The following is a 24,531-nucleotide window of genomic DNA, read 5'->3' on the forward strand; positions in this document are numbered from 1 at the left end:
GCCGTTCTTTTACAGGCTCCTCGGGGAGATAAAGACTTGAAAAGATGAAGTAGTCAGATGAATGGCTGGTGTGATTGAAGAGGACAGGATGAAGGTCTTTGGGCCGGATGAAAGAGATGAGCACCTCATATGTGTGTTATATCACAAATGCTGAACCATTGCCAGCTGCTGTTGTCATATTGCCAAAGCTTGATATAAATATGATCTTTACTTTCTGTGTGTCAAAGGAGAAGCCTGATACACTCTTAAAAATAAAGGTGCTTCAGAACCCTGTTATAATGAACCTTTAACATCTGAAGAACATTTCTGTTGAGAAACCAAAAATGGTTCTTATATGGCATCGCTTTCAAGAACATGTTAAGTACTTTTATTTTTATGAGTGTAGTGCTAAACAAGAATAATGGTGCCTAAATATTCGTACCTGCGTTAAATTGTGCAAATTGACATTGCGAATTAAAAAATACAGCCAATGGAAACAAGTCAAATACGCAAAAACTCCTAAAATCTGTTGATGTATCTTTCGCGCTCTATAGCGGGCAGGGTGGACATATAATTACTCGACATGTTTAATCTGAGTGATTTCTTAAGTTATTTATGCCTGCCCATTGTGTACGAACATTGGTTTTTCCGCTATTTTGTATGGAAGTCTATGGGAAGCCTAGTTTGTTTCCCCCAAAAAGGGGCGGCGACGAAATTGACAGTCAAGTTTCCAAATGTGCTGGTAGTCCGTATATCACAAAAAAATGTTTTTAAGCTCGCATGAGGTGTTTTTTTATCATCAGTTAATGGAAATGCCATTTAGAAAATATCGCTCAAATTTTGCGCAAATCTGTAATGGAAATGCAGCTTATCGATTATAAAACAACACTCTGTTTTAAATCATTTTCATAAGTCTTTAGAGTTTATTCAATATGTTTATTATGACAATGTTTTAAATATTTTTCTAAAAATCATAGTTTATATTTGATTAATTCTCCCCTTTCCATATATGCACATGGCCTTGACGCTTTTATTCAAAGCAGAAAATCTCTGTGAACAGGAAGTAACGTTCGACTTTACTTCTATATTGTGACGTATTTCAGAGTGAAACGAAAAAATATTGTGGCAAATAGTGGGCATGGGTTGTGTTTTTAATTGTAAATTTATTGAATATAGAAAAGTAGGCATTTCATTCAAACATTAAACTCACAGCAGACTGACAGTTGGAGGGGCGGGGTTAAAATATGCTCCGCCCAAGTTGTCTAGCTGACATCATCAGAGAAGCATCACCACAGAAGGGTGGAAGTACATTTTTAGAATTTGATTAAAATTTATCTTTTAAAAAAGACCCACATTGATAAATTGTTTATATTGAAAAATGCAATATTCCATAAAAAATAAGAATAGTCAGGTTTGATTTCATGGGGACTTTAAGTTATGTTTTATCAGTATGCTTTCAATATACACTGAGTCGTGTAATAATTATTTTTCGATAAAATCTGTGCTTCGGCTGCTCTCACAGTATCGCATCAAAAGCTCTCAGAATATCACAAGTGTTATTTCCCATAAATATTAATGAGCGAGATGTACTGGAATATGAATGATACATGAGGCGAGCTAATTTTCCTAGAGATTATGTAGCTGACTGTATCTTTATATGAATATCTGGTGATTATTTCTGACAAAGCACAGATTTAATTCTCATTTTTAATATCTGATCACTCTCTGGTATCTGAATCATGTCTAATGAGCGTTCAGGGCGTAATGATGAAAGCGGGCATGTTGGGTGATACATCACAGTTCTTCTGGACGGATGTTAATTGGCGCTCCGCTGTGGCCATGATCGCTGTTATGAGGATTAAGAGACTGGACTTTTGGAGGATGAATACAGCTAATAATTCAAGTGAAATAAAACTTTTAGTGATTCACTTAAGCATAAGAAAAAAGATAGTCTTTGGCTTTAAAGTGCTTGTAAGATTGTGTTTCAGTGGGCAGCTTGTTATTAACATACATGACATGTATGTGTCTGATCCAAATCTCCTGCCGAGGAACTGAAGTTTGTAACACATAGAGACTCTTCTGGGTTATTCATGACAGCAATATGATCAAAGCACTAATGTTCAATAAATAATTTACATGCATTTGGCAGATGCTTCTATCCACAGCGATTTGCAGTACATTCAATGTATATCAGCATGCGTGTTTACTGGGGATCAAAGCTATGAATTTTGCGACACTAGTGCAATGCTCAAGCAACTGAGATACTGAAGTCATGATCATAAGTCTCATATAAGTTTAAAGTTCATGTTTGACTTCTCTTGACACAGAGTTTGCGTTAGATGATGAAAACAATTGAGTTTGATTTCGGGAACTCATACAGTTTTTTACTCTTAAAATAAAGGTGTTACATGATGAACTATACAGTAGAAGAACTATTTTTGGTGGAATTGTTCCTTTAAGAACATTTAACATCTGAAGACCTTTCTGTTGTTCAGATTATGAAAAGGTATGAAAGAAATGGTTCTTGTGGAATCAAAAACAGTTCTTCTATAGTGGGGTTTCCATTGAAACGTGAAGTGAATCTCTTCAAAATTCGCAATAAAAGAAAAACAAACAAATGCGTTTCCATCAAGTTGTTTGAGCGAATAATGGTGGTATTGGTAACCAGCAGTAAATAAATCAAGGCACACTTAGAAAATGGAGAAAGGACTGCATTAAGTTACGATTTGATGAGTTATACATTTACTAGCAGTGCTAAATGCTGTGCACAGAAGAAGGAATGCTGACTTTTTGTTGCAGGCACTAGCAGCAAGGGCATTGCAACGACGTTGAGCTCTATATATGGTAAAGACAATGTCAGCTGATACGGCTAGACAATCACTCATGTGGATATAATGTTCCATTATTGGCATTTAATCTTTTAAAGTCATTTAAAAGTCAAAAACCATCTCAAGTGAGCGTAAAACTTTTTTGGCAAATTATGGGATTTTTTTCCAAATTTGGCATTTCCATCACTTGTTTCTTATGTGATACTTCAATATGTGCATAAAATCAGTGTGATGTAAACCCACCTTATGGCATCACTGTAGCACCTTTATTTTTTAAATTGTTCCTCTGAATTGAACGGAAGCAGTACAGAAACTTATTTTCCTTCATCTGGATCATTAACAGACTTTCTTCATTAATCCTTCTCTTGTCTTTTCCTCCTTCATCCCTCCATCATGACTCAATAGACTGGAGATCTGCTGTGATTCTGGATCAATGGCTCTTTATATTCAAGACCTTTTGCTTTGATGTTGGTTATTGATCTTCGTCCCACAAGACGGTCAGAGAGGTGTCACAGCGGAGGCAGTGAACTTCAAAAAAGGTTTTTGGTCTAGGATTCATGGCCTGCATTTACTCCGCTGGTGAAAGAAAAGAACATACAGGCATCTCTAAACAATGAATGTTTCGAGGTTTTGATACACAGCCATTGTTCCTGCGAAGGCAGGGTTTCCCAAACTGGGGTTCGCGGAAAAATTGCATGGGGTTCGTGAGTTGATAAAAAGTTATTCATTACAATTAAATCATAAAATGTTAATAAATAATTAAAAAAATAATATAATCTAAATTAATCACTTACAAGACACTAATAAAAAATTTTGTTTTATCTGAATGTCATGTGACCGTTACGCAACACTGCATATGCCCGAAAACGTCTTGGGTTACTAATGTAGGGTGACCATACGTGCCATTCTTCCCAGACGCATCCGTCCAGGATTTCGGTGCGTCTTCCAGAAGTCGTATTTGTTGACCGCATACGCCATTCAGTTAAAAACATAAGATATACAATCGTAGTTTCATTCTTACCTTAAAATGTAACAGTTGCTTTTCTGTAATAATAATAATAATCCTCTATGATGTATGCGGTCGACAAGTGCGACTTCCGGGAGACGAACACGGGGTCCTGGACGGGATGCGTCCGGGAGGGGTGGCACGTATGGTCACCCTAACTAATGTAACCCTTGTTTCCTGAGAAGGGAACGAGACGCTGTGTCTCTCTTACTCTCGTACTTCCTGCGTCCCTGTTATGCCGTCTTTTGCATATTTAAGCTAACTAGAGCATTTTTCAGGTCACCTTTTATACTTCCTGGCTCCCACGTCACCCCACCGGTGAAGTTATGCCCCATCATTGGTTGAATTTAATATACGCATTTTGATGCACTCATGCCTGGAGGCATTCTTATAGCATCAATACTTGTGCAAAATGGACAGATACGTTTTATGTACCAAATAAATTACCAGATGAAAGTCCAATAACAGGAATAATAATAAAATACTACTGATAAAACTTTAAAACGTAGTTTTAAGTGAAATGTTTTTGAAGGTAAACATGCAAATGTGCTATTAAATTATTTAAATATATTGAGGGGGTAATTCAAGTAAATAATTTAGGTCAAGGGAGTTCGAAACCCCATGATGTAAGGAATATTAAAGCTCATTCACAGTGTGTTAGAGATCATGTAGTACTGCGACTGTTCAGATTGTGTTGTGTACCTGTGTGCGATTTCCTGGGACTGACACACAACCCCGCACAACACTTGTGGGGTCATCCACATCTGCAGAAACTCAAAACTTGCTTATTGTCTTGCGTGTTAGTCAACAGCATCACCGAACATCTTACAAGCCCGATCGCGGTTCGGTAAATGAAAGTCATTAATCAAAACTCTCACATGACTCTCATTACAGCCAACATCTGCTCACGACGCATCCGAAACAAACACGAGCTACACCGCCGGTTAGCACAGATTTATCTTCACGACAGCCGAACATGAGGTGTTTCATCTGAGACAAGGCTTTGCAGAGATAAAATAAGATAAAAATGCTAATTCTGCTAACACGCACATAAAAGTGGGAGCTGAGCTAGCAGCTGCCCGAGAGAGAAACTTCTGCGTGGCCATTACTCGTGAATCAAAGTGGAGCGCATGCTTCTTAATACTGCAGGAATTCTCTTTAATGAAAAAGTAATAATCCTCACCCACCGTCGCCATTAGCGGCTCATTAGAAACCCTGAAGTATAGCCGAGAGAGCCGGAGACTGAGCGTAACGTATATTCATCTTTATCAAAAACTCCTAAATGATCCTCATAAATAACATTTATTGCGAACTAGATGTTTCTGTGTAGTCATTTATTTTTTACTAGACCGGCCCAGAAACCCTGTTATCATGTTAATATTTGTCCTGCAGTGAAATCATCATCTTGCTGTCAGTTCTGTTATACTTAAAGACTTTAATGCAATAGTGTTACAGTATTATGATCTTTGGATAGATCTGTCACCATCCATACAGGTCGTGACCTATGACCTTAGTTCACTGAGGCCAGCAGGGTTCAACCAAGTGTTTCCCCTAAAGCGAGAGAGTAAAAGTGCTGATGTATTTTATTAGGCTAACCAAAAATAAAACTCTGCTTTAGATCTAGATTCAGGCCCTTGGGGTATGTTTAGGTCATAACAACACTAAAAAGTTTTTCCTTTGCAGTTTTGAAAAAATACACATCACAATGTTATCAAACGATCCCGTTCACAAAGATCCACAAAGATGAGTTAAAGGGTTGTATTATCTGTTCAAGACCAATAGATGGCGATGTTACTTTGTAAAAAAACAGAACGTCTAAAACAAAATATAAACGTATTAAAAGGTATATGATTGGAGAATTGCCATAGGCTGTTGTATTTGAATAAATAATTAGGTGAGTCTAACTGTGGGTTCACACCAGCCGCGTTTGAGGCGTCAAATTCACGTCTACCGCGTCTAGTTTCCCGCTTGAACAAATTCTACTCATCGAGACATTCACGTGGAAATTCGCGGCATGAGAGGGGATTCTGCGACTCTGCTCGCTTTCTGTAATCACATCACTAGTAGAGCTAGCTCCTGATTGGTTAACGCCGCATTTTTCCACCAAAGGTCACATTTTCAACTTGCGCGTTTCCCGCGGCAATGCTCAATTCGCGCCATTTGCATGAAGTAGAATCGCGTCTACCACGCTGCGCTTATTTGCGCCGTGAGACCTCCAGATGCGCGTCAACACGTCTTCACATTGACTTAACATTGAAATTACTTGCGCTTGACGCCTCTACCGCAGCATAAGAAAGAGGCTACTTTGAGATCTGGTTTTTCTGTAAATATAATTTTTTCATATTATTATGTTTTATATTATTATTAAGTTTAATGTAGTAATGCATTAAATTTTCTGATATTTATTTTAAAGATGCTTTTTTAAAGTTACCGTTGTAAAGATTAGTTGTTCCTTTATTGTGGTTTAAATACTGCTGAAGAGGGCGCTCAATGCATTAATGAAAGTGATAAAGTTATTTTGTCTTAAATAAGTTTGACCATACGATTAGGGGGCACATTGTGTCATCTGGGGGGGACAATGCCCCCTATGCCCTCCCTTGGCGACGGGCCTGTCTGAGGGGACAAAAATGTGCCAACTTTATAAAAACTAAACTAGTCAAAGGTCCAGATGATGTGAGTCACTGTAAGATTCAGGAAAGTCCCTGAATCCTGCAGGACATTTCACTCTTCCCGATAGAGCCCAGGGAAGCTGCTATCGGCATGAAAATGGAGGTGTTGTGAGTAAGAGGGATATTTTTATTTCCAGAATATGGCTGCTGTTCCAAACACTCTGGGATAATGTCCAAACTGAGGGTTATTGTGCCAGGTAACAGAGCCAGGTACCAGATCGAGACTAAAGCATCATTACCAGTCCAGTCCGGTACAAACACACATAGTGCAAAACATGTTATTCTCATAGAGTACTCGTTTATGTCTTGGTAGGCTTAATAAAGTTGGTAGTTATGTTTTATTAAAGATCTTCAGATGTTTCACTTAAAGATCTTTGGAGAAATATAACAATACATTAAAAGTTTAATGCTGGTATGGACCATGTGGACATGTCCTTGTGAAACACTGAAGTGGTTGAGCTGCTCTCGGATTAGTTGTTTTTTAAGGGTTGTGTATGAGTAATGATGAAACTTTGCCCATATCAGCTGACTTAAAGCTTTCACAGAAAAAATGTGTAGGAAAAAACTTGAACACTTGATCCTATTTACAGTTTGCACCCTAACAAGATACTTACTGTACAGTGGTGTCTTTTCTTGTTAGATGGATTTATTAGTCCATTTATTAGTATTTACGTTGTTGTGACAGACAGGTTGTGTAGATAAACACAACTGTAGGGGTGATAGGCCTAATTTAACAATATTTTGCTCTTTTAAACAAAAAAAAATGTGTACAGTGGTTTAAAATTATTTAAAATGTGATGCTTCATACCTACACCCAATACGAGTGTAATATAAAGCGCACATCGTGTTGTGCAGAGTTGCTTTGTTTGTGAAATATTAATTTGTGTTTTTTTTTCAGTGAAACCTCACGCTTGCTTCATTTCTCTTTTATTTATAAACTTTGTTACAGTCATGTTTGTGTGTGTCTGTCTGTTAAGTAGAACTAAATGAATTAGACATGTAAAAGTACAGTCGTAAATATCAATTATCCATTGCAAAGAAATGTAATTGTAATTTTAACGTGTGGTTGGGATTTTTCCCCTGTAAATGCGTTTTAAAATCATGTGACTCCGTTCAGCCCCAAACCTTACAAAAAATTAACAAACGTCATATGACTGATGGTGAAACATGAAATCTTGAGTTTTGTGAGAGCATAAGACAGACTCACATACAGTATTGCTCCCTAAGGCTGAATTTACACCACAGACCCTTTTCGCCCAATTTCGATTTGTTGATTATATCCAATGTTTTGCATGACCTCTTACATGATCTTTTAAAAGTGACTCGTATCTGATATAAGCATTTACACTCAACTCCTGCCAATTCAAAGGCTGTGACCTTCTAAGGATGCGACCTTAAAAGCCGAGCACTCGGTCTTCCAAGGTGGAAGCCTAAGAAGTCCGCGAAGAGAACTGAAATGAGACGGTCTAACCGTTCGGAGGACCCATAATTGGTGTCACGTGCTACACGCTCCCACTGCACCTGTCAGCAGGACACAGCAAAGACGTTTCTGACTTATTAAAATAAATATGGAATCAGAAAAATATTAATTTATTTTAGAAAATATGACACGTTGATGTAGATTAAACTATTCAACATTATATCAAATTAATCAACCTTAGAAATATACGCAACATAAAAAGAATAATATTAACACAAAACATAACTTATAGGCCTACTATTAAAACATTGACAATAATTTTTTTCTGGTAAATACACTTTTAATTAATAAAGGTTTGTTTCTTTTAGAATATCCAGCCGTTATATGCAGCCGTTTCAGGCGCGCAATGAATCTTGGGATAACCTCGGCTGTTAAGGATCCATTCGTTCTGTCCTTAAATAAATAGTACAATTTTCTTAAAGAAATCCAGATCATTTACTCACCGCCATGTCATCCGAAATGTTGATGTCTTTCTTTGTTCAGTCAAGAAGAAATTATGTTTTTTGAGGAAAATATTCCAGAATTTTTCTAATTTTAATGGACTTTGGTGGACCCCAACACGTAACAGTTTTAATGCAGTTTAATCCAGTGCCAGTGCGTAATTGCATAATGACGTCGAAAGGTCACGTGTTACATATGAAACGCACATTTGCGGACCATTTTAAACAATAAACTGACACAAAGACATTAATTAGTATCATTCCACATACAACAACGTCTGAACGGTCCTCTTTCTCCACACTTGTAAACACTGGGGCGTAGTTTCGCTTAAGTCATCCGTGATCTCTTGACGTGATGACGTATTACGTGAGGTTGCGCTGACGCATCACAGGACCAGAGGAAGACGAGAAGTTGTGCTTTAAAAGTGCATATTTTTTATTTTTCTTGCCAAAAATGACAATCGTTTCACTAGATAAGACCCTAATGCCTCGTTTGGGATCGTTTAGAGTCCTTAGAAACTGCAATTTTAAACTGCATTAAACGTGTTGGGGTCCATTGAGGTGAGAAAAATCCTGGAATGATTTCCTGAAAAACACAATTTCTTCTCGACTGAACAAAGAAAGCCATCAACATTTTGGATGTCATGGTGGTGAGTAATTATCTGGATTGCATTTTTAAGAAAATTGACTAATCCTTTTACAGAGCAGAGAAATAAGGACGCATTTTGAGGCTTCACTCTAAACACCGTTTGAATTGGGACGACCTTCAGTGATGCGTGGGTCAATCTATAAACAACCTGCACCCGACAAACGTTTTCAACTAACCCGCCCACAACTTGGACCGCAAAAAATAAATATTGTACCCGACCCGCTCCATGGCCCGCATTTTTTACAAGTAAAAATTGTTTAAAATAGTTAACTGGCATCTTTATTTCAAACGACCTGACTGATTGCGACCCCGAATATCGTTAAAAACATTTTTGGATGACTCATTTCATCCAGCTCATTTCGGATCAACCCGCGCATAACTGATGGCCTTATTAGCCTCAAGTCACGCTGCTGTGACGCAATCGGTCTTAAAATACGTCCTTAAAGGTTTGCATCCTTCAAATTGAAACACAGCTTATGATTATACAATTTAGATATTATACCGCTTCAGATATGAAACTTTTGCATTACTCCACTAGGTGGAGCCGTCGTCCTCCATTGTGCTGCTAAGAAGAGTCATGTGATCGCGGGTGGTGTCCACCTGAGTTGATGTCAACATCGCTTTATCAATGACGTACACATCTTGACATGAGAATCTACCATCTGTTTACATTGCAGACGCGGATGCACGTTTCCGATTCGTATCGGATTAATTTCCAAATATGAACAAGGCATAAAATCAAGGAATTTTTTTCCCTGCTTACACATCCATGATCATATCCGATCTGTGTCACATAAAAGAAAAAATCGGAATTGAGTCACTTCAAACATATAATGTAAATGTGGCCTTATACACCTCTAAATTAAATTCCTGAATCTTTACCTCTCTCTCTCACTTTCTCTCTCTCTCTCTCACTCTTCTCTCGCATTAAGATGACATGAGATGTTGTTCTCTCTCAAACCCCTGCAGGTGCCTTCAGGTTGAGCAAGGTGACTTTATAAGTGAAAGCCACAGAGAGAGAGATAGAAGTGTGTCTTGTGTTCAGTAAATACACAGAGAGAGTATGAGCAGGTTACAGACACAAACAATACAGAAACAAACACACCACTAAAGCAAGTACAGTAGCCTACTTTTATCACTATCATATAAAAGCAAAAGTGTTTATGATGTCATACTTTGGGATGAGGGTTTCTGAAAGGACCTCACTCTTATTGACACTGCTTGAGCTCTGATTTACTCCCACGTGATTGGCCAGATGATGATCATGTGACATTGTGTTAACATGAGACGGTCATCTCTGCCCAATTAGAGGTGGTGTGTTTCTTATCAAGAGACTAATCGAGTCAGAGATTTCCTTATAGACATGAATCATCCTATTCAAATCATCTTCTTCCTGTTGATCAGTTTTGTTTTTTATAAAATGTGTTAATTCAAAACCAAACCGCAGCCTTGGGTAGAGGCGAAAAATTTCAATATTTCATATCATTGATGTGGATTGAAAACAGGATGTGAAAATACATTGACATATTTGTGCATCATCTGTATCTCTCTGTGTGTTCATGAAACATTTTTTAAGAGAAGATAAATGCTGGTCAGACGCAACAACACTGAGAGTAATTCAATAACGTTCATTGCCTCTAAAAATAAATCCAAAATGAAAGTAGATGAATGAACCGCTGGATAATGAACAGATGTCGGTGGATTGATGTGTTTGTTTACATGAGAATGTTTCCTGTTTTCTGTGTGTTAAACTTAAATTGTATATTTGACCCTGTTTAGTATGTTGTTTAACTCTCAGGTTTGTGTGTTTTTCTGTGCAGTGTGTGTTCATGCGTTGGAGGTGACAGTGAGTCAAAGCAGCGTTCAGGTGGCCAGAGGTCAAGCGGCCGTCTTACCCTGCACGTTCACAACCAGCGCCGCTCTCAATAATCTTTACATCATATGGATGGTCACACCCCTGGCCAATGCCAACCAACCAGAACAGGTGATAAATCAACTCACATACACACTGCGGTGACATCAGGATCGATCGAAACAACTTGATGCCACATTTGACCGTCTTGTTTTTCATTGACAAAATCTTTTTAAACGTTGATTTACTTCACAACGATGTGATCTGCCTCTATCATAAATTGCCTTTTTCAGGATCACCAATAAATTATGGATCAATGATGTCATTGATTGCTCTTGTGCAATATTGATTATGTGAAACACGTTTTATCATATCTCATGTTCTGTTCATTTCACCTTTTAGTTATTTTTTTCCCTTCCTTACAAGTCAGCATGAGATAGCAGACATCCTGTTGAGGTTTCACACTATAACACCTTCAGTCAGGAGATTGCAGATCACACGGCTGGTTCACGGCCAACAATTCATTTACTTTAAATCTGACCCTCATCTGACTTTGGATCAGACGATACACTGAAAAAAAATATGGAAGAGACGTGTCCAGTCTTCAATTGCAAAAAATAAACCCAAAATATTTAAAAAATGGCCGCTCACATCTTCCGCCAATGATGTCATTAGAAGGCCACACCCATTTTTTGTTTTACTCAATCACAAACACACAAATTAAGTTGTCACACCCTTTTTAATAGCATTTAATAACTTGCAATGTGTAACTATTAGAAGGATAGCTATATTATCAGTGATGATGTGCTTACATAATGAACTGGATGAATGTTTTATTACCTTAAAATGAGCCATTTTATCTACATACACCAGGGGTCTCCTTATGTGGAAGTCGCCGCCATGTTTCTACAGTAGCCCTAATGTTGTTGTATGAAGCGTGTTTTGTCATTACGTTGTCTCAGACGATGACGTGTTTGTCTTATGGCTGCTGCTACTGTAGCTTCTCTATGCGTTTCGAAAGGGAGGGGTGAGCTGTGGACTGAGCCGTTGGTTGCAATCATAGATATGTACACTAGATGTCGCCTTGGCTACGGCAGTGCATTGGACCGAATGCATAAAACAGAGCAACCATCTTGAAACAGGGGAGCCCTGCATCAGCGTCATTGTAGGCAAAGGTATAACGGAAATAAAATCACCATAAATCGTCATGAATGCGATTTTATTGGTTTTCTTTTGGTTCGTTTCAACAGTCAGACGTGTTTTTAGCATTGAGTCCAGAAAAAAAGTTTTAAAATTAAGAAAATTTACTTTTTCTAACTATAATGCATCATGCTAGTTGCCCTTACATCCATACGCAGCACAAAAGTCCGGCATCGTCCATGAATTCGAAGTACACAATGGAGTTTTAAACCAAACTTATTAGAAAACACACAATTAAAAATCCATCAACATGATAAGAAACAATTATTAAGAATCGTACAAACGTGTTATTTGATTTCTAAGTTTCCCTCACGTCCCATTGGTTATAGAGGGTGGGGTTCAGACTCAATACGCTCCACAAACATTTAGATGTTTACTCTTGAAAATGTATATTCTGATATGAATTTTTTATGCTAAGTAACCAAATAAAAACTCTTTCACTAATATTATTGTGTCAAACCCAGATACCCACAAGCAGAAAATAACTGGAAAACATGTTGTCCATGACATTGATTGTAGTCTATTTGTTTGTTTATATTTTGAATATATTAAAATCTGATGGGGCTTGAGCACAGCATTTGTTCATTGCAGACTAATTTAAAGCGGCTTAGTTGCTTTGCCATGTTAAAAAACCTCTATTAGAGAAAATGGGAAGTGTATAATGTTATTTATAGTGTTTTCTTTCTTCTCTGTAAGCTCATTAGAGACGGACCGTTGTGCTGAGTCGTACTGTTTACATATCATAAACCTCTCATGCTGATGTTTTAGTTGTTGTATAGGAAAGATTTACACTTGTTACATAAAGAGTTCACATATGCACACCTCAGTTATACTCTTAACTGTGATTGGATGAGTCCCATCTTGTATAGTTTTTCTTGTTTTATGGGCCATTCCCATATAAGATGGAAATAAATATCTTTAAAGGGCCCATATTATTCAAAATCCACAGGTGTTTTGACAAAAATGTCTATTTGCAGTATGTGAACACAACAACCCTACAATTAAAAAAAATCCACCCACACCTTTACTAATCCCCATTAAACCGAAGCAGTCTCAGTAGACATGTTGTTTTGATTGTTAATGTGATGTCACACAAAAAAGCCCCACCCACAACCACTGACTGACTGCTTAACTTTACCTAAATGTTAAAATGTGTTTGTTAGCATGTTGTAGCACTTATGTGGCTATTGTCTCAGACTGTCTAGAGAATAAATCTAGTTTTTAGACAAAAATATACAATTTAAGTGAATTTGTGCTTAAGACAAACAAACAAAAAATTTTACCATTGAGATAAGAAATTCTTTCTTGAATTTCTCTTGAATTAAGTGTTTAAGAAAAAAGTTTACTCCACACTGTAATAAAATGATTTTCAAGAAAAAAATGTCTTAGTATTTTTGTCCTGTTTTCAGTAAAAAAAATATGTAAAAATTCTTAAATTAAGAAGCAAAACGACACAAGAAAAGAAGTCTAGTTTTTAGACCAAAAATATCAAATTAAGGTGATTTTGTGCATAAAACCAGCAAAAAATCTGCCAATGGGGTAGGCAAAAAAAATCTTGAAAATTTTTCTTAAACACTAAATTCAAGAAAAATTCAAGAAAAACTTGCTTACCCCATTGGCAGATTTTTTGGCTTGTTTTATGCACAAAATCACTTATCAATATTTTTTGTCTAAAAACTAGACTTATTTTCTTGGGTCGTTTTGCTCATCAAGAAAAAGCATTTTAATTTAAGAATTTTTACATATTTTTACTGAAAACAAGACAAAAATACTAAGAACATTTTTTTCTTGAAAATCATTTTTTGCAGTGCATTGGCAGATTATTATCATTATTATTATTTTTTTTTTTGTTTTTTGCACAAATTCTCCTACATTTTTTATTTTTGTCTAAAAACTAGACGTATTTTCTTAGGTCATTTTGCTCATCAAGAAAAAGCATCTCAATTCAAGAATCTTTTGATATTTTTACTAATAACAAGACAAAAATACAAAAGAACATTTTTTTCTTGAAAATCATTTTTTGCAGTGCATTGGCAGATTATTATTATTATTATTATTATTTTGTTTGTTTTTTGCACAAATTCTCCTAATTTTTTTATTTTTGTCTAAAAACTAGACTTATTTTCTTAAGTCATTGATTTTAGAATTTATTATTTCCTCAAAACAAGACAAAAAAACTAAGTAAGAAAGTCATTTTTACAGTGTATATAAATTTGACTTGTTAAACAGCCGATACAAACACATTTGTGACCACAGATCATAGATCACACACTGTAAAAAATACTTTGCTGCCTTAAAATTCTTTGTTGAATCAACTTGGATTTATAACTTATAAAATTAAGTTGACTTTTCTGAGTTATCTTTGTTGACATGACTTGTAAATCTGAGTTGATTTGACAAAAATTTTTAAGGCAGCAAAGTTTTTTTACAGTGCAGTGTATATTAATGACTCTGATAATGACGAACTAACATCACTTAACAAAGTAATAATTATTAGTGATTATTATGTTTAGTTGGTCAGTATTGTTGGGTTAGTTTGAGGTTGACCCAGGTGAAAAAAAGTAGTACACTTCCATAATGTACTTATTTTCATGCACTAATGTTGTACTTTATATCCAAAAAAAATCTTCTTTAGTACACTGAAAAAAATGATTCATTGAATTTAATCAATTTTTTAAGGTAAGTGGATGCAATAAATTTATTTAAGCTACATTTAAACAAAAAAGATCAGTAAAGTAAATATATAAAAAAATATAAAACTTTTGTTTAAATGTAGCTTAAATAAATTGATTGCAACCACTTACCTTAAAACATTTATTAAATTCAATGAATCATTTTCAGTGTACTTCTAAAGATAATCTAAGTCTACTTATAATCTAAGTGTTCTTATCCGTGCTATTTTAAGACACCATAAATGTGAACTAAAATGTGATAAACTTTTATTTTAAACATTTATTTTATTTTAATATCTTAAGTACTAAAAAATATTTTTTTGTATATTAAGTACAAAATTTGTGGTCGAAAATAAAGCACTTCAAGTACATTATGGAAGTGTACGTCTTTTTCACGTGGGTAAACATCATCTGGTTTTGATTTGTTTTTATGTGAATTGATGGTTTGAAGATGGGACGTTCTCCTCATCGATATCTCTTCATATTCTCTTATCATGTGATTTAACCTGCTAACATCCTGACTGCAGCGTCTGCAGACACGTGTGATGCAGTCTGCGCAGACGATGCAGTCATACAGGCTTTAGTAGAGCTTCAAACACAGAGCGTTTATCACAGCGTCCTTTGATTCCAGCATATTTATTCGCACGAGTAACTGCATGCCAAACCATGTTCACCTGCTACACACACAAATACACACACATATACACACATTCTTTGTGTGAATCGGGTTCTTTAATGTCACAGATCACAGGAGCTTCTAACAAACATCAAAGTCTTTTTTAAGATGTGTGCAAGTACATGTGTGTGTGTGTGTGTGTGCGTGCGTGCTTGTGAATGACAGTAAGATCACTGTAACACGAAACACAGACTGACATGAGTGGGGTTTTGTCCCAGTAAATGATGCTTTCATAGATTTGTGTGAGTTTTTTTCAAATGAACAGGCAGCACTTCAGTCGAGATGAATCAAGACGAGCCCTGCAGTCACCGAGAGAGAGAGAGAGAGAGAGAGAGAGAGAGAGATGTGTAATAAGAGAAAATATACACAGATATACATGACACAGTAAGACAGAGAGATAAATGACTGTTGTTCTAACACATCTCTCTCACTATCAGTCATGTCTTTTTTCATCACGATGTCTCAGTAGTTCACACAACACAAGATGAGCCCTCATTAGGGGTGTTTGCTAGGGCAAGCATCACTGTTACTTAGGGTTAATGATTTGAACAAACCCCCAAACAACTATAGGCATTATTAACAGTTGCCTTTGCAAACACTATACTGTACCACACTGAGAGAGAGAGAGAGAGAGAGAGAGAGAGAGAGAGAGAGAGAGAGAGAGAGAGCGAGAGCCAGCGAGAGAGGATACAACTAAGCAGATTTCCACACACTGGTTGGACGTTTGGTGTGAGATGTTGAAAGCAGGTCATCCGATTTGTACAGATGGTCATCTGCATTTATTAAGCCCCTCCCTCTGCCAGCTACGTTATGCCCCGCCCACATACATTTACTTTACATCCATGCATTTGACGTACTTACAGTGCATTTTATCAGTATCTGGGAATTGATCTTTTTTGGACTGCTTGATCTCTTTTTCACTGCAATACACATTTAGTGTTCAGACATAATGTAAGATGTCTATGAATTAAAATCAATATGTAAAATAGTTTTTATAAAGAATTGAATGTATGTCCTGCATGAAATGAACTGAGAATGCACAGAGCTGAGGGATTTATGAATCTATACACATCTGTACGTCTGCTGCGAGTCTTAATCTGCAGCTGAACACAGATTAAAGCACATACAGCTGAATCTGTGTCCATAATGTAAATCTGACATATGTTACACACTTCACATAACTTGTACTTATCTCGGACACAACGCATGCTGGGATACGACAGCACAAACTATCTGAAGTTTCTGTAAAGATTCACAAACACGCTGCTGACATAGATCTCAACATCTTTTGAGTCATGACAAATATCTGTGCATTATTTTGAAGTGAATCATGAAAATCTTTCTTTTTTAGTTTTTGCTAATGACGTTTAAAGGTTATAAAGTCACATTTTTAGCTCGATCAGATGTTTAATGAAGAGGAGAAAGAAGTGTAAATGATATGAAGCTCAACACTGCACTGCTGTAATATGAGCTCTGATGTTTTTAATGATTTTCTCTGCAGAAACAGACTGTAAAATACTTGTGATTAACTTACTGCATATTGCACAGTATACACTCACTAAAGGATTATTAGGAACACCATACTAATGCTGTGTTTGACCCCCTTTTGCCTTTAAAACTGTCTTAATTCTACGTGGCATTGATTCAACAAGGTGCTGAAAGCATTCTTTAGAAATGTTGGCCCATATTGATAGGATAGCATCTTGCAGTTGATGGAGATTTGTGGGATGCACATCCAGGGCATGAAGCTCTATATAAGATGCTCTATTGGGTTGAGATCTGGTGACTGTAGGGGCTATTTTAGTACAGTGAACTCATTGTAATGTTCAAGAAACCAATTTGAAATGATTCGAGCTTTGTGACATGCTGCATTTTCCTGCTGGAAGTAGCCATCAGAGGATGAGTACATGGTGGTCATAAAGGGACGGACATGGTCAGAAACAATGCTCAGGTAGGCCGTGGCATTTAAATGATGCCCAATTGGCACTTAGGGGCCTAAAGTGTGCCAAGAAAACATCCCTCACACAATTACACCACCACCAGTAGTCTGCACAGTGGTAACAAGGCATGATGGATCCATGTTCTCATTCTGTTTACACCAAATTCTGACTCTGCCATCTGAATGTCTCAACAGAAATCGAGGCAACATTTTTCCAGTCTTCAACTGTCTAATTTGGGTGAGCTTGAGCAAATTGTAGCCTCTTTTTTTCTATTTGTAGTGGAGATGAGTGGTACCCGGTGGGGTCTTTTGCTGTTATAGCCCATCCAGCTCAAGGTTGTGCGTGTTGTGTCTTCACAAATGCTTTGCTGCATACCTCGGTTGTAACAAGTGGTTGTTTCAGTCAAAGTTGATCTTCTATCAGCTTGAATCAGTCGGCTCATTCTCCTCTGACCTCTAGCATCAACAAGGCATTTTTGCCCACAGTACTGCCGCAAACTGGATGTTTTTCCCTTTTCACACCATTCTTTGTATACCCCAAAAACTGGTTGTGCGTGAAAATCCCAGTAACTGAGCAGATTGTGAAATACTCAGACCGGCCCGTCTGGCACCAACAACCGTGCCACGCTCAAAATTGCTTAAATCACATTCACTTTGGAGTTCAGGAGATTGTCTTGACCAGGACCACACCCCTAAATGCATTGAAGTAACTGCAATGTGATTGGTTGATTGAATTATTGCATTAATGAGAAATTGAATAGATGTTCCTAATAATCCTTTAGGTGGGTGTACCTTGAATGTTGTGTTCTGTATGTTTATGTGTTGCATGTATGTTGTGTTTGGTGTTGTTTGGATGTGTGTTGTGTACTGTAAGTGAGTGAGTGAGTGTGTGTGTTGTTGTTTGTCTATATATGTTGTGTGTCAAGCAGCTGTTGTTCTGAACTCTGCTTTTGTGGGTTAATTAGTGCAGAAGATTCATTTGTTCTCTGGGTCAGACTGAACAAGCAGGGCAGGTGTGTGCGTGTGTGTGTGTGTGTCTACATCTGTAGGCATGTACATGTGTGTGTATCTGTGTGCAATATTATACTTGCATTGATTTCCTAGATAGCCCAGCACATAACAAACCCCTGTCGATTGAATCTGTTGTAATGATTCACTTTGTTTGAATATGACTCTTTGATTCTTCTGCGTCTCCTCACAGGTGATCATCTATCAGGGTGGTCAGGTCTTCAGTTTAGCCAATCACATGAACGGACGGGTGGGTTTCGTGTCCACTATGCCCAGCACAAGTGCCTCAATCTTCATCAATAACACACAGCTGTCTGACACGGGAACGTACCAGTGTCTGGTAAATAACCTGCCGGACCGTGGAGGACGAAATATAGGCGTGATCGGCCTCACTGTGCTCGGTGAGTGACATACAAAAACTACTGTATATACCAGTGTTACTGTTTCTGTAGTATATAATGTAAACTTTGCATAGTATGTGTAAACTTTTTGTATGAATTGTGAAATCAGAATAACTCAAATATCTTGTGTATGCTGTAGTTCCTCCGTCCACACCGTCCTGTCGTATTCAGGGTTCGCTTGATGTTGGCAGTGATGTGATGTTGTTGTGTGGTTCGGAGGAGGGCATCCCCACACCCGTCTACTCCTGGGAAAAACTCGAGTCGGTGCCCAAACTTCCCCACAATGCCATGCAAGGTACTAAACCACTGCCTGTGGGAATTCAATATTGTCCCACATTCACCGGTAAATTTGCAGCTCTTGAATCATGCTGTGATGTCATTTCTACCCGTCCCGGTCCACTGTGTGTGTTTAAATGGATAGTTCACACAAAAATGAAAATTCTGTCATCATTCGCCCCCCTCATGTTGAACCTAAGTTTTTATTTTATTTTGATGAACACAAACATTTTTTTTTGATAAATGATGGTAAGCACACAGATACCCACAGTATGCACTGAATTCCATTGTATTTGTTTCTCCTACTATAGAAGTCAATCGTTACAATCAGCTGTGTGCATCATTTCTCAAAATATCTTATTTTGTGTATATCAGAAATAAAAGAAATTCATACAGGTTTACAACAAAATGAGGATGAGAAAATGACAGATTTTTAATTTTTGGGTAAACTATCCCTTTAAGTACAATGATGTGACTTTACTCTACCTGCTCTGTCCAAACGAAACATCAGCTGCTTTAGAATAAGACTACAACATCACATCAAATGTAGTTGGGGGACTTTTAGCTGATGACTGCTTTGAAGTCATTTTGTACTCCTAAAAGATAACAAGATAACTATTTTTTTTACAGAACGCATTGTGACACTACAGTAGTCTTATTCTAAAGACAGCATTTTTATTTTTACATAAAGTATTATATAGATATACATTTTTATATTTATAACAATAATGAGAAACTAAGCAGCGAAAGACAAAATATTTATTTGTATAATTGTTTCTATATATCTTCAAAAGAAATTCAGTTTTCAAATTCAGATCTAAAGATAACTACAACTCTACTGCCACCTACAGGATCATTTGTGTTATTACAGTTTTTCTGCAGTGTGATATTGATCAAAGCTTCCCAAACTTTAGAGGGGGCGAGACCTATCAAGAACTTACTAAAAGTTTTCAGGTCCTCATATTTTTATTATTTTTTTACAGTTAAACCAAATTTACCATAAACTCACAACAGGAACCATTGTTTAAAAATATATTTGTAGTATGTGGTATAGAAACTCTTATCTATTATAGTAAATAATTTTACTATAATAAAATCATGTGCAAGGGTCCGACGCGAAGCGTTTAATTATTTCATGCAGGACACGTCATTATCTACTCACGATTGTTGCAAAAAATTAATCTCATCACCACAGACACAAAAGTTCAATTTATGAATAAATAAAGTGTCATTAATGACTTTAAATTTGTGGGTTTGAATAAACAGCGCACACATAAATGCAAAGGCTAGGGTTCGGTCAGTGTTAAACTTTGTGATGCGTCAGAAGTTTGGTATGTGGGTGCTGATAGCCAAGCGTGCTGCTAAAAAGCAACAGCCGACAAGCGGATTATGCACGCAGTTGTTGCGTCGCCAAATGAAGTTATATACACCCAAGGCCCTGTCCCAAATTGCGCACTTCATGTGGACGTTCGGTCTTGTGGCCTTATATTGTGCATGCTTCCTTAAGCCTGGTCCCAAATGGCACACTCCGGACTTGTGGTCCTCCTCAGAGTCTATACTCTGATGACATCATAGAGTGCAGACTTTAGGGACTCTTGATGCGAGTCCACGTGGGTGCACCTGAGTCTTATTTTGGTACACACTCGAGCATCACGCCAGGAAGTAGGATGAGAAGTTGCCCGTCAGTGTGAACTCCTCCCTTCCGTCATCTGATTGGTCTGATTGGTCTTTCGCAAAGACTTCTGGGATGGTAAAGTGCACGAAACCTGCTGCAGTGAGGGCTTCACCGAAGACCGCATCAAGGGGGCACTGATGAGCACACTTCGAATCGTAAAACAGACAGATGGGACAACCTACGGGCTTGTAGACTAAGCGAGTGCACGTAATTTAAGGCCATGAGAACGAAAGTCCACATGAAGTGCACCATTTGGGACAGGGCCTTTGTCTATGAGTCCGTAGGGTGTCACATTTGTCATTTTTACGCTCCGAAGTGTGCTCATCAGCGCCCCCTTTACATCCTTGATGCGGTTCTTGGCGGACCCCACACTGCTACAGGCTTCACGCACTTTACCAACTCAAAAGTCTTTGTGAAAGAGTAATCAGACGACGGATAGGAGGAGTGCACACTATTAGGGAACTTCTTTTCCTATTTCCGGCGTGACGCTCGAGTCTGTCCCTAAATACGACTCTCATGGACTCGAGTTAAAGGTCCCTTAGGTCTGCACTATATATATTATGTTATCAAAGTGTAGATTCTGAGGAAGTCCACAAGTCCGGAGGGTGTCATTTGAAACAGGGCCTAAATGTATTTGTAACGTGCGCTTTTTTATGCTTTGTTTTGTTAATGTAATGTTGGAGATTTGTTTTTTGTGAGGAGCTCTAACAGAGAAGTGTTATGTGATATGCAAAGTGATAGGAAATAATTTATGTTCAATTTATGTAATAATGTTCAATGCGTCAAACATTAGCTGCTAAAGAAACATGCGTGTTACTGGCCATGTTTGAGTTTCACCTGAAGTTGGTGGATTTTAATATCAAATGCAAAATATATTGTAAATCCATAATACTGCATACTGTTTTACATATGACATCAAAGTGAAATCAACCAAATTCACTTGACTTTAATTGATAATTTTTAATTCAGCCCAAGGCACTGCCACACTGCAATACCACTACAGCCCACCGGGGGGCACAAACCACAGTTTGGGAAGCATTGCTAGAAATGATATAAAACTATTAATAGTTTCCTCAATATTCTTAACTTGCATTGAAATTAAATGTGTGTGCTGAATTTGCAAAGGAATTAAGTGTTTATGATTACTTATGCTGCTGTTCTCAGATCAGATGCAGGGAAGCGTCACACTGAGAAACATCAGCACCAGCACATCCGGCCTGTATCAGTGCACTGCGTCAAACATCATAGGAAAGAGCACCTGTGTCCTTAACCTGCAGGTTGTAGCACGTAAGTGTGTAAGGAGAGACATTACAGACACAAACACTGTCACATGATCAGATATGAAGTCTGATCACAGCTCTCTCTTGTATCACAGCTCAGACACAGAGTGTGGGTCTGATCGCCGGTACCGTTGCCACGAGCATTCTGGCTGTGATCATCTGCTGTCTGCTGGTGCTGGTCACGCTCTTCTACTGGAGAAATAAAAATAAATATGAGGAAGATGAAATTCCCAATGAGATCAGGTGACTCTTTATTTTTAATCTATTGATACAACAATTTAATTGTACATGATGATCATAAATGATAATTTCCCACAATCCTCAGGGAGGACGATCTTCCACCAAAGAGATCTTCATCAGTTAAGGCCTTCAACGCGGACGCCTCGTCTTCAGAGAACGACACGCTGACGTCCACCAACACCTACAACAGCCGCTACTGGCACAACCCAAAACCAAACTACGACACCAACTCTTACACGCGTTACAACGGCGACACGCGACAGACCTTCACGGGCGGGGCCAACACAGCGGGAAACGCCCCTCCGCGCCCCGCCTATGCCAACGGCAGCCACACCCTACCCCCACCCAAGACACTGGTGGTCACCACCAACTCCGCCCCCTCCCCACCCGTCATGACCCGGAGTAACGGCTCGCTGAGCCTCCGCCCGACCGTCACCACGACGCCTGCAGTGACTCACGGGCAGCAACACACGCACTCGTACGCCGTGAGTCAGGCCACGCTGGAGCGCATGGGAGCCGTGCCAGTCATGGTGCCCGCCCAGAGCAGAGCTGGGTCACTCGTCTGATATCTGACTAAATCAAACTGTTTTATAACCGAGTTCAGCTGATGCCAACTAAAACTGATCCACATCACCATTAACACACCTTGTGCTCATTGACTGTTTGCTTTGTTAATTTTTTAATTCTTGACAATAAACTGAATTTTCTGAAGGCCCTCGAGTGACAAATAAACTTAAATGACGTCTTTCTCCCTCCCTGTCACCTCCAGAGAAGATATTTGAATGTGCATGATGCTTTGTTTGATCAGATCAAAACTTTTTGGTAAATTTTACTGCTTTGTAACACTGGAACGGAAAAGGAAAAAGTGTGTTATTTAAAGCAAGAATAATTTTCTCTCTCTCTCTCGATCTTTAATTTGGAGAGTTTGGTTCAGACAGTATTACTACTGAGTTTCACTTCACAAAAAGTTTGCACTGAAACTCAATGTCGTCCTCATATCTGTTTGATTTCATTTGAATGAAAAGTCTTACTGTAGATCTGTTTTAACCATCCTAATTCAACACTACTGACAGTATAGCCGTAGTCTACCTCTAAAAACACTACAGATATAAAATAGATCAGCTATCTAATGAATAGTGTAGGTATTATATGGAGTCGGAAAAAGCTCAGAGTATGAAATGATTTCTAAAGTTTATTGATTCATCAGTGGAAATTCACTTCAGTTGTGTGCTGCTGTCAGAGGAGGTAGATTCAGATTCTTCTGTATGTTATATGAACGAATACTGAAATAAGATATTAACACTCACTGTTTATTTTGTCTATTTCTTGCTTTGATTTTTTTTTTAAACTGTAAATAATTTAATGACTTGTAGTATAGGATGTGAATAAAACTTTCTTTTGCCCAAATCTAAATTGTGATTTTTTATTATTCAATGTCTCCTTAGAAATGTTTAATGACATCTTATGTGGATGCAATTATGGCAGTTAATGGCTTTAAATGTGGAGGATTTCCATTGTTTGTTCAAACAGCAAATTTTAAACATAATAGTGTAATTGTTTTGCATACTGTATGTCCCTAACTTGTGTTTCTCATTTTAGTCCTGTTTTAGATGTCTCCCTATATAAAGCACCATATTCAACTTGTCAGTTTGTTGGTAACCACTTGTCGGTTTGGCGAGAGCGATTGACAGTTTGCCTATGCTATAATTACGTGCATGCGCAGAACGAATCGTGCTATGGATGTATTGTATGCCCTGCTGAAAAAAAAAAAAACATTACAAAAATTCTAATGGTTTCCATTAAAATACCAATAGGAACCATTAGAACTGTAGTATGTTTTGGGCCATATTCCATTAGAACCAATAAATATTCCATTAGAACCAATACACAGAACCAGTAGAACCAATACATACCATTAGAGACCAACAAAAACCACTACACTGTAGTGTGTTTTGTGCCATATTCCATAAGAACAAATAAAATGCCCAATAAAACCATTAGAATTTTCTGTAATGGTTTTATTGTTTATTTCAGCAGGGTGGTTCGTCAACCAATTCTTTACCTTAAAAGTTAGATATAATTCAATCCAAAGCACTAAGAATATGTTGTGGAGCAGTTAAAACATGCCCCGTGGATGCAATTGGAGTAGAAATGGGAGAGATGCCTCTAGATATTAGAAGGGAAAAACTGGCAATTACATGCTGGACAAATCTTTAACAATCAGCAAATAATCACCATACTCTCAAAGTATTGGAGGAGTG

At 37.7% G+C, this 24,531-nt stretch overlaps 1 protein-coding gene across 2 annotated transcripts in view; it reads left to right on the plus strand.

The window, feature by feature from the left end:
• LOC129438723 (immunoglobulin superfamily member 11) overlaps positions 1-22,985 on the plus strand; it is a 90,453-nt gene extending 67,468 nt beyond the window's left edge. Inside the window, exons 2-8 of one of the 2 annotated variants that reach the window (XM_073863534.1) lie at positions 3,213-3,346; positions 10,872-11,035; positions 18,592-18,799; positions 18,939-19,094; positions 21,915-22,037; positions 22,126-22,273; positions 22,356-22,985. In XM_073863534.1, the coding sequence (XP_073719635.1) occupies positions 10,997-11,035; positions 18,592-18,799; positions 18,939-19,094; positions 21,915-22,037; positions 22,126-22,273; positions 22,356-22,836 (1,155 nt within the window). In that variant the 5' untranslated portion in view covers positions 3,213-3,346; positions 10,872-10,996 and the 3' untranslated portion in view covers positions 22,837-22,985. The remainder of the gene's footprint in view (positions 1-3,212; positions 3,347-10,871; positions 11,036-18,591; positions 18,800-18,938; positions 19,095-21,914; positions 22,038-22,125; positions 22,274-22,355) is intronic. The other variant, XM_073863533.1, reaches the window with a different exon arrangement.
• The last annotated feature ends 1,546 nt before the right edge of the window (positions 22,986-24,531 follow it).

This window comes from Misgurnus anguillicaudatus, chromosome 24 (assembly GCF_027580225.2).
Source record: "Misgurnus anguillicaudatus chromosome 24, ASM2758022v2, whole genome shotgun sequence".
In the NCBI taxonomy this organism is placed as follows: domain Eukaryota; kingdom Metazoa; phylum Chordata; class Actinopteri; order Cypriniformes; family Cobitidae; genus Misgurnus; species Misgurnus anguillicaudatus.